Genomic DNA, 15169 nt, shown 5'->3' on the forward strand with positions numbered 1-15169 from the left:
GGGTCAAATCTGGCCTGACAGTGGTTTGCATAAAAGGTTTTTGAAACACAGTCATGCTCACTGTCTCTGTCTGCTCTTGCACCGTAATGGTAGAATTGAGGAGTTGCAGCAGAGACTGCTGGCCCACACAGACTAAAATATTTACTGTTTGACCCTTTACAGAAGAGTTTACCAACTACTTAATGAAAACAGTGCTTCAGGATGCTATTGAAAGGGCCTGTTGCTACTATGCTAGCCTTCAGGGATTGGGGCAGTTTTTCTTAAGAATCCAAATAAACATGAAGATGGTAATATCTGCTCTCTGCCTGATATTTCTAACGACCTTCTGTTGCCCTCCCCCTTCTGTATTTTAACTTTATGCGTGTGTATCTTTCTCTTTCTCTCTGCTGCTACCTTTCTATTCTAGTTTTCTGTTTCTTTTCCTATACTTCTGTCTTTTCCTCCTGCTCTGTATTTCACTCTTTTTTTCCTCCTCCTTAAACTGACTATAATATGGAATATTAATGTTTAAATATTGTACTGGTAAAATTTTATATTCCCTACTCTTAATTTTTTATTTAGGTCAGTTTAAAATGTTATGTGCTTGCCTCAAGATAAACCCAAAATACAAAACAATTTGAGTTATCAAAAATTTTGTGAACTCCATTAATCTCTTTTCTGTCACTTACGACCCCCCAGTTGTAGCTTTCAGTTGAATAAAAGTTACCTATTCTGTTATCACTAGGCTAAAGGATTTGGTGGTAGGGGCATGGAGATAAGACATTCTTAGTATTAAACTGTGTTTTTGATTATTTCTAAAACTTTTTATGTACAGTTTTATATAGAAAACCTTGAGCAAAATTTTAAGGTAACTGGGAAGCTACAGAACAGTTAACTTTTTAAGTTAACTTACTAAATATTGGTAGTTGGATGTTTGATGATACAGTCTGAATACAGTAAATAAAATTGCAGAATTAGAGTCCTATTCAGTAAATATCCTATTTTCTTAAGGGTTTTAACCCTAAACATATGTTTTTCTGCTTAGAAAAGGTAACATTTAATTTAAATATTCAAAGTAATACCTTTTTATTCTCAGATCCTATGTAAAATCAGAAGTAGTGCTCAATTAAAAAAATTTTTTTTATCACTTGATGAATAATGTGTTTTCCTCTTTAAGATAAAGCAAAAGGAGAGAAAGAACAATACTGACACTTTATACGAAGTTGTATGCTTGGAAAGTGAATCAGAGAGAGAGAGGAGGAAAACTACAGCCAGTCCCTCAATTCGCCTGCCACAGTCAGGATCTCAGAGTTCAATGATACCTTCTCCTCCAGAAGATGATGAAGAGGAAGGTAAATTGTAGGGAGAACTTAATTTCTATTTTGGGTGGTGGGCTATACAGACCATTACAGTTTTATCAGGGAAGTGATAAAATGACATAGTATTTTGAATACTTTTAATAAATGTTTATGAGAGTCTATACAAAGGACTGTGGGAGATAAAAAATGATTGCCATAGGACTTTCTTTGAGGTAATTGTAGCCAAGTTAGAAAAAATGAGATATATAATTAGTGCTTTTTTTTCTTTAAAAAGAATCAGTCTCTGCTAGCTTGGTGAATTAATACAGCACATTTTTAGAGCAAATTTGACACAGCGTCTACCTAAATAAATGTTTCCATCTCAATTGATTGATACATTATTGGATTTTCACACTGATAAATACTAGGAATCAACCAGTTCTTTTTTTTTTTTCCTCTTTTTTTCATGCTTATATCTGTGAATTGTTCTGTCAATCTGTGTTAAAACATACTATATCAAAGTGAGAAATGGAGGGAAGGAATAAAGGAAAAATGAAAGTTTGGAAGACATTTTGTACCAGACCTTTATTTTTAAGGGCAAAAACAAGCTGATTATGAAAAGTCATATGAGGTATGCACCTATGTGAGGTTCACAGGGAGTGTTCTGGAAATTCATAGGAGAGAATTCACTTTTCATTGTGGAGTATGTGCTGGAGTACCATGACTTTTGTAGCTGGAACTTTTAAAGTGCAGGGAGAATTCAGGGATAAATGTGCTGGTTTGGGCACTTCTGGCTAAAAAAAGTACGCTAACAAAAGCATCAGGGTGATAGGAATGTTTGATTGTGGTAGAAGAAATACATGTCCGTGATTATATGTACTTTTTCCAAGTTTAGAGCAAGTGCTGACTTCCCAATTCCTGTTGTTCCCCGTAACTTCTACTTTTTCTATGACTAATCAACTTAGGATCATTTATTGGTAATGTTAATGGCCAGCAGTTGCTAGATGCTTAGTGTGGTAGACAGGTACTTTGTTTATGAAGTAATATAATACTTCATTTATATAATCCACACAAATTCCTGAAAAATAAGACTTAATTTTGAACATAAGGAAAGTGAGTTTGCCCAACATCACAGTATTTAGAAATTGGCAGGGAGGATTTTAATCCAGGTTTGTGAATTAGCATTCTGAGCTCTATTGTGTTATCATCTCTGGGCATTTATTCACATAAAGCATTTTGAAGTGCAAAGAAGGCACAAATGTTTTTGAAAAGTTAGCATACAATTTAGAGTCTCCTGCAGAGACAGTTTAAGTCATGTTTTAAGGCTGGGAACAGTGAAATTGTTCCTGCTGTTTGAGATTGACTGTGTAACTGGTTCTGGAGACTTGCAGTTTTCCTTTATGTCAACATTGCTTAAGATGCAGAGCAAATAAAAATTTACAGAACTTTCCTCTCTTTAAGACTTGGCAATGAAAAAAAAAATGCCAAAAGTTGAGAAAGATGCACCATTTATTGTGAAACCAGAGACTGTTCAAATCTCCATATTATAGATGTTAAGGACATCTACCAGTTAAAGAGAAATGTGGGCCCAGCTAATAGCATCAGGACTGAGATGTAGTTCTAATCTATAATAGGCACAGTCTTTTTTAATATAATTGAGGGAATTCAGAAGGCCTCTGCTGACAACAGTTAACAGGGTAGAGAGAGACTAAGGGCAGGTGGCAGTCCATGGGAGGATCAAGGAACATCAGAACACAAGCTCTGTAAAAGAAGAGAGTGTGTCCTTTTCTGCTCCATGTTTCCATGGTGTGTAGTCCAATTCCTGGTGTATAGTGAATGATCAGTAAATATTGGCAAGATGAGTAGCCTTCCTAGATCCATTTCCATAATGAAAAGTTAATGATAGGAGACTGCAGCCATACCATCTTTTAATTTTGTCTAATCCAGTATACAAACCAGGTAAATAGGTCCTGTTGTGATGTTTGCTCCCTGAAAATAAATGGCTGTAGTCCTCTAAAGAGCCTCCTTACCCATAGGCCGTCTGTGCTCACAGGGCAGGAAACCAGTAGTTATAAAGGGGAGGTGTTCAGAAGCAACATTCTGAACACATCCAAACAGTAAAAGAGAATTTTGTAAGATAAGTCTTTCTAATCTCTTTAAAGGAATTATCTCTTGTAAATTTTAATGCATTTTAAAATAGCTGCCATCACCCAAGACATTGTGTTACGTTGACATTTTCAATGAGTGGAGAATTACTTGAGGCATTTAGAGTACAGGGCAACTCTGTAAAATAGTGAAGCAGAGGGACATTATCTCAGTGCCCTTGAGTCTTTGTCTTTTCCTTATTCATCTGTGGAGGTCTCACTTATATTCAGTCTGTCTTCTTCCGGAACTCACTGTGGAAACTGCTGATAATGTTCAAGACATTATAATGTAAATAAGTTTAGTAATAAATATCCTGGATTTCTGAGCCTTTAAAATCAGTACTCTCAGATATACTATCACTAAAGGGATGCCAATTCATGATGTAATAATCATCAAGAGATGTTAAGATCCAAACGTTATTTTTTTAAGACCCAAACTTTTTAAAGGCAGGTTAAACAAAAACATTTAGAAACAGCATTGATTGAACTGACATGGAAACAAGTACTGTTTTACCCAACTAGTGCAAATGTCAGTTGGTAAAACCATTTTGGGAGGCAGTTTGTCATAAGTTTCAGAATCCTTAAAAGCATGCATTTTTTAACCCAGGAAGTTCCCTTCTGGGCATATACCCAATAAAAACAGTGAGATCTGTTCATCCTAATGCTATTTGTAGCAAAAAGTTGAAAACTCCTGAAGTGTCCAACAAAGAAGATTAAGTAAATCTTACTTTCCCACTACTTTCATTACACTTTTTTCAATTCTCTCACATTCCTCTATCATTGTCACTTTTTTCATTGTCTTTAAATCTTATAATCCTTAAATTTGTATTTAGATTTACATTTCCTGATTTCTTGAACAAAGTTTGAAATGATTCATCTTGGTCCTTTTTAAAAAAAGTATTTTTATGCTTTCTATTAATCCATCCCAGTATAGAAAATTTAGAAAGTCATAAAAGCATAAAAGAGAAAAAAAAATCATAGCTCCATAAGATTTAGTTCTTCTTTTAATTTTGTGTGCACTTAATATTTTGCCAGATCATTATGTTAAAAAGTGTCAACACAAGTTTGAATTGTAAATGTCGTATCAAAATTTGTGCAAATACTCTCTGCTTTTCTATTTTGGAAGCTTATACATGCATGCTTTGTTCTTTTAACTGTTATACATAAGATTGCTATATATTTTCGTGTATGACGTTGTTTGCTGTGAAACAGGTAAGAGAATATACCATACTTTTGAGTCCTATCATTTTATAGTCGTATGGCTCTTTCTTCAGTTGACATTATATAGGCGTATATGAAAAGCAAGAGAATTAAAGAGTTTCAGCAACATTTCACCTACGGCCATTTTTACTTTTCTTGTATTTATGACTATATGCTAAGAGAGAAGTTATGAGACTGTGCTCCCAATGAAATCTTTCAAATTTGACTGTTACATTTCCAGGTCATTCTTCTGGCTAGCATAACTACCTCTGTTACCCTTTTTGTGTGTTTTGTTTATTAAAGATAACGATGAGCCTCTCTTGAGTGGATCTGGTGATGTATCCAAAGAATGTGCCGAAAAAATTCTTGAAACATGGGGAGAACTGCTGTCTAAATGGTAAGTTGTGATAGAATAGTTCTCCTTTACACCTGCAGTTCTTATGTTATGGGCAGGGAATTCTGCCAAACATTTTTCAGTTTTGGAGCCAATAATAAAAACCTAAGTATGAGGTTCACATCCTAGAATCTGTTGGTAGAGGTTTATAAGGGTAGTGAAGTCATAAAGATCTGAAATCAGCTTTCAAAATATCAGAAACCTAGTAAGTTCTCATTGCTGCAGGAATATTCATGCAAACGTGGAATCCATGGAGAAAATAAATAAGGAAAGAAGTCACTTATATTGAAGTGGGTAGAAACTGCCTACTGGTTAAGATAATACAGAATAGTTAAGGCAGTACACAGTAATCAGGAAAGTTTAGGAGATACTCACATGATGCATAGAACCATGATAGAGACTGCAGTGGGATTTTCCCCTATCTCTGTTATATGCCTCAAGTGACAGAGCAGAATGTTATAAACCTGGTATATATTTATTGCTCTACCAATTACTAACACTTGTAAAATTCAGGAATTTCTCATCAGCTCAAGAGACAGTTTGATGGCAGTGTTAAGCAATATGCTATAGACTGTCTAAAAAGAGCACACTACCTTCAGGTAATTTATTAGTGAAATCAGAGACCTGTTAATCAGGTTGCTGAGACGTTTATGCCGTTTCCTTTTCTCACTGTAGGATGCTAGTATATGCTGAAAAGAGCTAAACTTGAAAGTGATCTGAGTAGCTTTCTGTTTCTGACTTTCTGGTTCTTAGGGTTATCATACCAACTCCCCGTGGACCTGTTACTTTGGAGTCTGATTTTTCTCTCAAGTTTTAACTGTTGAAACCTTCATTCTGTTCTTAGTAAAACTGTGTCTCAGAATTAGAGAAAAACTTCATGCCCTTAAGGGATGGGACTGCAGATGGGCATTATCTGCTTCTAGCACTCTCACAAAGCTTTACACTTTTGGTGCAACACTCTCGAATGGGGAAGTGTCAGATGTGTACAGGAGGAGAATGCAAACTAAAGCATGGTTTGTCTTTACGTAAGTGGTTTTAATAAATGACCGCTGCAGAAGCCCCCCGAGGGACAGTTCTCATTTGTTTTTTATATTCCTTCAGCAGTCAGGAGACAGGCCTGCTGATGATGCTCTCATCACAATATATTTTCAGTTCAGTGAATTTGGAGTGTTTGGACTGCTGCTGGCAGAGATTTCATCTATATAAAAAGATTTCTGCTCTAAAATAGAAATGTAATTGAGTCTTGACATGGGTTATATAATAGTGTATGTAAAATTATTTAGATACAGCATTTAGACTCTAAATGCTCTAGATTTTATAAAATGAACCCACCAGTGTTCTATACAATTGCTTGGAATTTGTTTAGTTATCGGGCTTTGTTTATCCATTTTGTTATTCTTTTGATGAAATGATATCCTTATCTTAATCCTTCATATGTTAACTAACTTTCCATCTGTCTCACGTATCTTCAGGATGTTTATAGCTGTTTTTTTGCTGATTTCAGTCATGTTTTTAGAAATAATAATATAGTTTATTTTCTTCAATTTATTTTGTCATTATTTTTTCATCATTATTATATGCAGAATCATCATCTGTTATATGTGGAATTACATGTGGAATCATCACAGTGTCATGGAATTTTAGAGCCTGGTAGATCAGACTTCACATCCTACCTCTCCTGTTTCTAAGCTGTATGATCTTGGGCAGGTCATTTAACTCTTTAGAATCTGTCTTCATTTAGTAAACAGCAGGCTCAGAATTTTTAACACAGTCTGGTCTGATTGCAAAACTGGTTTATTTAACTCTACATTAGATTTTAGTGTCAGTGTTGATAATAAATATACCTTTGTGTGCTAATTCTCCAAGTTCATTTTGATAAGAATTTTAGTGGTTAAGAGAACTAATGTCAGTAATAAAATAGTTGGCAGAGTTATTATCAGTGACAAAATTATTCTGAAAATGGTTTTACCAATATAAATCAAGCTTGTGTTATCAAATAATTCTAGGGTTAGTTTTTTTTTAAGAGCCAAATATAAATGTTTTAGGCTTTGTGGCCAATAGACTTGCACCTACTCACCTCTGCTGTTGCAGTGTGAAAGCAGCCATAGACAATACATAAAAAAATAAAAATGGCTTGTGTTTCAGTAAGAGTTGGTTTACAGAAACACATGGTGAGCCAGATTTGTCCCATAGGCCATAGTGTGCCAATCCTTGGATTAAATAATAGAACTACTTTAGTCTTCTACTTCCAATTCTTCAACTTATATGTGTGTGTGTGTGTGTGTATTTTTTTTTCCCCCTAAGCAAAGGCAAAACTATGTTAAAACTGTCTATAGCTCTTGTATTAGGGTGCTAGCATCATCACAGAATTAATAACTTTTAAATGTACTATGTTTCCTTCTGCTGGAGTTCTGGAAGAATTTTGAGAAAAGTCTCAGACTTTCTCTACAGTATTTTGATAGTGGTCATTTTGTACCAGTAAAGTGAAGTCGCTCAGTCGTGTCCAGCTCTTTGCGACTCCATGGATGGTAGCCTACCAGGCTCCTCTGTCAATGGGATTTTCCAGGCAAGGGTACTGTAGTGGGTTGCCATTTCCTTCTCCAGGAGATCTTCCCGACCCAGGGATCGAACCCACATCTCCTGCATTGTAGGCAGACGCTTTAACCATCTGAGCCACCAGGGAAGTCCTGGTAACTTGAGCTTAAATTTGATAGCCACAGAAATTCCTCCATGTCAGAATCCTGCTTTATTGACTCGGTAATGGTGGCTCTCAAATCACAAAGCAACTGTGATGTAACAGCATTCATTGAGCTTGAGTCTACCTCAGTCTCTTAATCAACTTCCCTGAACTTCTTTCTCCATCTGTAGAACTGGAGATACTACCACATACCTCAAATGGTTGTTGTGAGGATCAAGTAAAATTAAATGCAAAAGCACTTTGTAAATTAATACCAACACTTCTAAAAATTATTTTTCAAGGTGTTTTATTTCCCCCAGTAAAAGTATTTTAGGGAATTCCCTGGCGGACCGGTGATTAGGACTTTGGGCTTCCACTGCAGGGGGCAATGGATTTGATTCCTGGTCTGGGAACTCCTGCCTGGAGAATTCCATGATGAACAGAAGAGCCCATCAGGCTGCAGTCCACAAGGTCACAAAGAGTTGGACAGGACTGAGTGACTTTCATCATCATCTGAGAAATAAGATCCTGCATGCTGCATGATGCAGCCCCCTACCAAAGAGATGTCTTATTCCCCCCATTTTGTAGATGAAATAAATGAAGCTCCAATTCTTTAGTAACTTGTTTTGATAATATAATAGTACAGTAGAAACTTTTTTATCCGTCATAGTTATTCAAAAAACTTAAAGCAAAGCACCATAAAACCTGCTGAAAGCATTTATTTTTATATTTATTCTTATTTAGAACAAATGTTTACCTAAAACATAAAAATATACAGTTTACTTATCAATTTTGATGCAGAGCTGAGCTCTTATCTTTAGCTATGTGTCCACTAATGAGAATTTTGCTTTGTTTTTCTTGCACAAGCCACAACCATAAAGCTAGTTTCCAGTTCTGATTTTTTTTTTAAATTAGACCAGTAATTTAGAGATACGTAAGAAGTCGTCTGACTTCAGAATTTTTTTCTCCACTCAATCTTGTACAGTTATATTGGCCACGTCTAGTTCAGTGGTTTTTTTTCTTTATTAATGTTTTTTATTAAGTCTTTATATATCATTTAGTTTAGCTTTCCTAAAAGTAACGCACTTTTAAAAACTCTGTCTTTTATGCACTTACAGCTTATGGCTTTCTTTTTAGGCATCTCAACTTGAGCGTGAGGCCAAAGCAGTTGTCATCCTTAGTAAGAAGCGGTGTTCCTGAAGCTCTTCGAGGAGAAGTCTGGCAGCTTCTAGCAGGTTGTCACAACAACGACCACCTGGTAGAAAAATACCGAATTCTCATCACTAAGGTAAGAGGATGATAATTCAGCTTTAGCATTAGTTCTTTTAGAATTCTATTATTAAAAGATTATTGTGTCTATTCACTTACCAAGCATTTTATGTAATTCCTCTAACATAAGAATAGATCTTTCAGACTTCTGGCTCATAGTTATTTCCAGTGTTGGCACAGAGGAGAAGGCATAGGTTTTCTTCCTTCCTTTTCACCTCAGAGGCAGAAGGTGGCCTCTGCCCTTTTGTGTGTAGGTCAGTTGTGCTGTGCTGTGTGTAAGAACTTTCCTTTGTTTATTTTAATCCTTTTCACACTTTCCAGAAATGTGCTCTTTATAAGTAAAGGCCTAGTCCTTTTTTTTTTTTTTTTTTTTTAACAGTTGGAAGAGCATGGTTCTATCATCTTAAACCATATTCCCTTTTAGTTCATTCCTCTAAATTGAATTCTCAGTTTTTATAGTATTCCCTTCTCAAGTTGATGAATTCCTCAAGGTTTTGCAAGTGAAGAAACGCAAATATTCTTTGTAGAACACGCAAAAATTTAATTTTCTGCCAGGTCAGGCAGTGCTTGTGCCTTTTGCACCTATGTTACTGGTTTTAAGCTTTGCTTTTGTTTTCTAAAATTCTTGAAATCTTCATCTTTAGGAAGCAGTTTCTTTGATGGTATACAAATTTCAAACCTGAGTTATGAATGAACTGCTTAGAACTCTCAGTAATATATGAGAATTTTTCAGTGTGACAAAGTAGTAGGACTTCTTTTAAAAAATATTAAAACCTTACGAGAAGTGAGTAAAACTGCTATAAAACAACTGGGTTTTTTGTTGTTCTTTTTTAAATCTTGTAGGTAAGGGTAGAATTCGACATGAAGTCAGATCTTTCCTCACCAGAAAAATGACTTTTATTTGCTTAAGATATTTTTCCTCAAGAAGTAATGTTCTGATTCCCTTTCTTGTGTCAATGTAATTGTTTACCTATACAGTTGAGTATATTGAGTACCTGTGTTGAGTACCTATTACAATCGCAGTGTTGGAGCTATGAAGTCAAGCAACAGCAGTTAATGTAAGTCATGTGATAATCTGGAAGAGCACAGTAGAAACCATCAAAAGGAGTGATTAATTCCACATGGGGGGATAGGAAGAGTGTTTATCAGGAATATAATGTTTAAGGTGGGTTTCAGAAAAGACCTTACCAGGCATGAAAGAATGGCAGAGTGTTGTACTCAAAGTATCATTGAAAACTTGGAAGAACAGGGTATGTAATGTGTGTGACTAGCAAAGGCCTGTTAGATAATTGTAACATTTTGAAGTCCTTTGAAATGTTTGGTCAAAAATTATTTCTTAAGTGTTTTTGGTGTGTCTGCTCATAGAGATAATTTAAAGACATGGAATATTCTCTTTTTGTGGTTCCATGAAAATGGTGATAACCTGTTTCTCAAAGAAGAACCTGGTAGTTAGATGGTGTGTTAAAAGATCAGCTATTAACAATATCTGATACATTTGATTAATGTTTCATATATGCTGGTATCATGTGCTTTATATTTCACAGTAAACTTGTTATGTGGATGGTTAGAGCCTAAAAAACTTTCTAAAAGATGTATATTAAATTGCTGACATGTAATCAGAATATACAAGTTATTTAACCATCATAATATTGGTTGATGCTGTTTTGTTTTATTCTATAGTGTTACGTAGCTTAGATATAAGATATATATTGGCTGCATCTATAAAACTAGGCTTTTCTGTCTTCCTAGTAATTGACTTTTTAAAATTTGGGGTTTTTTGAGTTGTAAAACTGCATATTTTAAAATTTATTTCTGCAGCAACCTGTGATTTACATAGGTTAAAATACACAAATTTATAGCTCAATGACATTTTACATATTAATACACTGCTCTGATCACTACCAAAAGGAAAAATACGTCCATCACTACAAAAAGTTGTTTTTGGAGTCTAGTTGTAACCACCCCTACTCCACCCCTGAAAAACCAATACTGTGTTCTGACTTCTCTGTCCCTAGATTAGTTTTGATTGTTCTTGAACTTCATTTAAAAATAATGATACAGTCGTGTAACATGTACTTATTTTTATCTGACTTTTTCTGCTCATCTATTTTGAGAGTGTATCAGTATTTTTTTTTTAAGATTTTTAAAAATTCATTTTTGGCTGCACTGGGTCTTCATTGCTGCGTGTAGGCTTTCTCTAGTTGTGGTGAGTAGGGCTACTCTTCTGGTTGCGGTGCTTGGGCTTGTCATTGGGGTGGCTTCTTGTTGTGGAGCGTGGACTCTAGAGCACAGGCTCAGTAGTTGTGGCCCACCGGCTTAATTGGTCCGAGACACGTGAGTTCTTCCTGGACCAGGAATCGAACCCATGTCCTCTGCACTGGCAGGCAGATTCTTAACCACTGGACCACCAGGGAAGTCCCAGTAGTTCGTTTTTTATTCGTTTTCATTTTTTTGGTTGCTGCAAAGATTCCATTGTATGAATAAATCATACTTTAAAAAATCTATTCTGGTATTATAGATGTTTTGTTTCTTGCTTTAGCTTTTATAAAGTTGCTGTGAACATTCTTGCATATAACAGGTGCTATGATCTGAAGGTGTCCTTTAAAATTCATGTTGGAACTTAACCATCATACCAAGGTGATAGTGAAAAAGTAGGGCCTTCAGGAGGTGACTCGATCGTGAGGGCAGAATCCTCATGCTAGGGTTAGCACACTTATAAGAGAAGGGAAATAAATCAAGGGAAAGCTCTCCCCTCACCTTCCACCATGTGAGAACACAACTAGAAGTGGGCAGGTGAAGGAAGGGAGCCTTCACCTGAGCCCAATTGTGTGGCACCCTGATCTTCCACTTCTAGCCTCCAGAATGGTGAACAATAAAATTCTGCTGTTCATAAGCCATCCATTCTGTGGTATTTTGTTATAGAAACCCAGATAGACTAAATCAGTGCAATTTTTTATTCAGTCATTCTCCTATTGCTGCTGCTAAGTCGCTTCAGTCATGTCTGACTCTGTGCAACCCTATAGATGGCAGCCCACCAGGCTCCTCCGTCCTTGGGATTCTCCAGGCAAGAACACTGGAGTGTGTTGCCATTTCCTTCTCCAATGCGTGCATGCATGCTAAGTCTCTTCAGTCGTGTCCAACTCTGTGTGACCCTATGGACAGCAGCCCACCAGGCTCCTCTGTCCATGGGATTCTCTAGGCGAGAATACAGGGTGGGTTGCCATTTCCTTCTCCACATTCTCCTATTGGGCATTTGTTTTGTTTCCAGTTTTCAGTCTCTAAATGATATTTACTAAGCGACTTTACACATGTTCCAAATCTCTGACTTTTATGGAATAGTCTCAGTAGTGTGGTTACTGGATCAGAGGGTAATATGTTTTTTAAACTTGCCATTTAATTTTTGTATTTAATTTACTTATATCCAGCTTGCTTCTCTGAAAGGCTTTGGCAGTTCACAGTTCCACCAGCAATGTAGGAAAGTGGCTATTAACCCATATCCCAGACAGTATTTGATATCACTATAATTTTTGCTGTCAGTGGATGTAAATGATGCCATTACGTCTTTAGTTTGCAGTTCCCTGACTACAAGTAAATTTGAGCGATTTGCTCTTCCATGAATTATCTGTTTGTAGTCTTTGTATATTTTTCTATTAATTGTAAGATGCCAGTTTGTAAGTACTTTATATGATTATATTAATTCTTTGTAACTTAATTATACTTTTCTAGAATTTTAGATTTATATTGACTTTATAGTTTTATGCCATACAAAGCATTTTCAATTTTTATGTAGAAAATTGCATCTTGGTTGAGGTTTATCCCACCTCGAGATTTTGTAAATGTACTTTCCAGCATTTCCTTGTGAGATTTTTATTGTATGTGTTACATTTGTGCATCTTTAATCCATCTGGAATTTATTTTTGTACATGGCATATGATAGCAGTCCAATTTTACTTTCTCCCAGATGGCTAGCCAGTTGTGCTACTTCCATTTTCCTACTGAGTAGAACTACCATCTTTGTTTTTAAATTCTCATGTATGCTGGGATTGATTTCTAGCTTGTTCAATTTGATGTTTGTGTCTTCCTATACTAGTACTGTTTTGGTTTTGGTTAAAGAGACTGAGTTATGTTCTATTATCTGGTAAAGCAAGTCTTTTTCTTCATTGTTCCCCAGTACATATTTTTCTTATCTATTTTTGCATATGTAATTTTCCATATAAACTTTTAAAGTTATTTTCTCCAGTCTCACCATCATCCTGTAAGGTTATATAAGGATTCTAGTTTGAATTACATTTAATTTATATATTAATTTAGGTTACAAGTTACATTGTTATAATATCTTTACATCTGGGAATATAGTATGTCTTTCCATTTGCCCAGATCTTATGTTTGTTAAGACTTTAGAGTTGCTTTCATATATGTTTTATTTTTCTTTAGTTAAATTTATTCCTAAGAATTACCTTAGAGTGTTCTTGCTATACCAGATGGAATCTTTTTTTCTTCTGATTTCCATTTCTAAATAGCTAATTGCTACAATAGACATAGGCTTTTTAAAAATTCTCTATCCGTGTGCTTCTTGATATTTTGATTACTCCTCTTTATACCTGTTTATACTAGCATCCTTTGAGATTTTGGGGTATATGATAATAGCAAAAACAGTTTCACTTATTTTTTCACTGTTTATGCAAGTTACTAAATTTTCCTGTTTTTATATTTGATAGAAGCATTAAGACAGTGTTTAATGATGATGGTGATAAGTAGCATCACTATTGAGTTCCTGATTTTAATTAAAATGATCTTAGTTTTTCAGACTTCTAAAAAGCATGCTATTCAGTTGGGTTGCCCTTTTTTTTTTGTAAATACTTCTTATTTGACTTAAGTGATTTTATTTCATCTAGAGTTTGCTTTTTTTAATTAGGAATGTCTACTGAAATATCTACCAGGCTTCCCTGGTGGCTCAGATGGTAGCAAATCTGCCTGCAATGCAGGCGACCCAGGTTCTGTCCCAGGGTCGAGAATACCCGCTGGAGAAGGAAATGGCTACCCACTCCAGTATTCTTGCCTGGAGAATCCCATGGACGTAGGAGCCTGGAAGGCTGCAGTCCACGGGGTCGCAAAGAGTCGAAGAAGACTGCGTGACTAATACACACACTGAGATTTCATGAAGGAATTTTTCAGCACTTAAATGATCTTCTTTAATTTGTTGATGAAGTAGATACCTTATCAACATATAATAGACTTCTTGATATTGAACTACCTTTGGCTTCATGGAATAAATTTCTGTAGACCAAATACTCCTGGATTCTTTGTTTTCTTTTCCTACTGGTCTTGACAGAGGGTTTCTCAACCATAGAGTCTAGTTAGAACTTATCAGACACAGAGGGAGGAAGCTAGTAAATAATCCACAGGGACTCCTATGGCCTCTCTTACTCCCAGCTGTAAGATTTACAGCTCCTTGGTTCTGATAAATCAAATAAATTGGAGTTTAGAATGGAAGAAAAATAGGGCACTTTCTGGTTTCCAACTTCCAGAATATCCTCTGGTCCTTCTTTTGGTTATTTTTCACCTTTTATATCAATGACTCTATTTTGTTTTGCTTAGTACCAACCAGAAATTTACATCAAAAGGCTGCTTTAAAGGATTCTTTTAATACTGGAATAATGAAGTAGCAACCTATTCTGATGTTTCTCTTTCCTTCCATAAGTCAGCTTTGTCTTCCCTGAAGCCAGTTTGCATTGTTTTCTCTAGTTATTTTAGTGGCAAACATCAGTGGTCAGAGTGTTTTGCTGTGAATTTCAGGCTTTAATCCAGAACCTAAACTATTAGTAAGCCCAGATAATCAATATTTACGTTTCTGATTGTCCAAAGGAAGCCTTTGGACATTTTACCAGTCTGGAAAATTTTAATTTGAATATCTAGTTTTAATTTCATTATTTTGCAGATTATTTTCATTAAAAATTTTTCTAGTGATTTTGATAATAGTTAAGGATTCAATAAGGTTTAATGATGAGAACCTCCTGTTGGTACTAAACAAAGAGGGTACAAGTTAGCAAATAAAGCACTGGCCATGAAGTTAGGAAGGCTAAGTACTAGTGTCAGCTCTGCCACTGGCTTATGTGAACTTAAGTGAAGTTTTGCACTTGTGACTATTAATTTCCTTTTTCTGTGAAATGAAGTTGCTAAAGTAAATGGTTGAGCTTCTTTTAAGTTT

At 35.5% G+C, this 15169-nt stretch overlaps 1 protein-coding gene across 5 annotated transcripts in view; it reads left to right on the plus strand.

Annotated features, from left to right (window-relative positions):
- The window catches only part of RABGAP1 (RAB GTPase activating protein 1), a 159881-nt gene that overhangs the window by 61026 nt on the left and 83686 nt on the right, over positions 1-15169 (plus strand). For all 5 annotated transcript variants that reach the window (XM_020872118.2, XM_020872120.2, XM_020872119.2 and 2 more), the window contains 3 exons: positions 1157-1331; positions 4925-5018; positions 8830-8980. In XM_020872118.2, the coding sequence (XP_020727777.1) occupies positions 1157-1331; positions 4925-5018; positions 8830-8980 (420 nt within the window). The remainder of the gene's footprint in view (positions 1-1156; positions 1332-4924; positions 5019-8829; positions 8981-15169) is intronic.

This window comes from Odocoileus virginianus, chromosome 2, assembly GCF_023699985.2.
Source record: "Odocoileus virginianus isolate 20LAN1187 ecotype Illinois chromosome 2, Ovbor_1.2, whole genome shotgun sequence".
Lineage (NCBI taxonomy): Eukaryota > Metazoa > Chordata > Mammalia > Artiodactyla > Cervidae > Odocoileus > Odocoileus virginianus.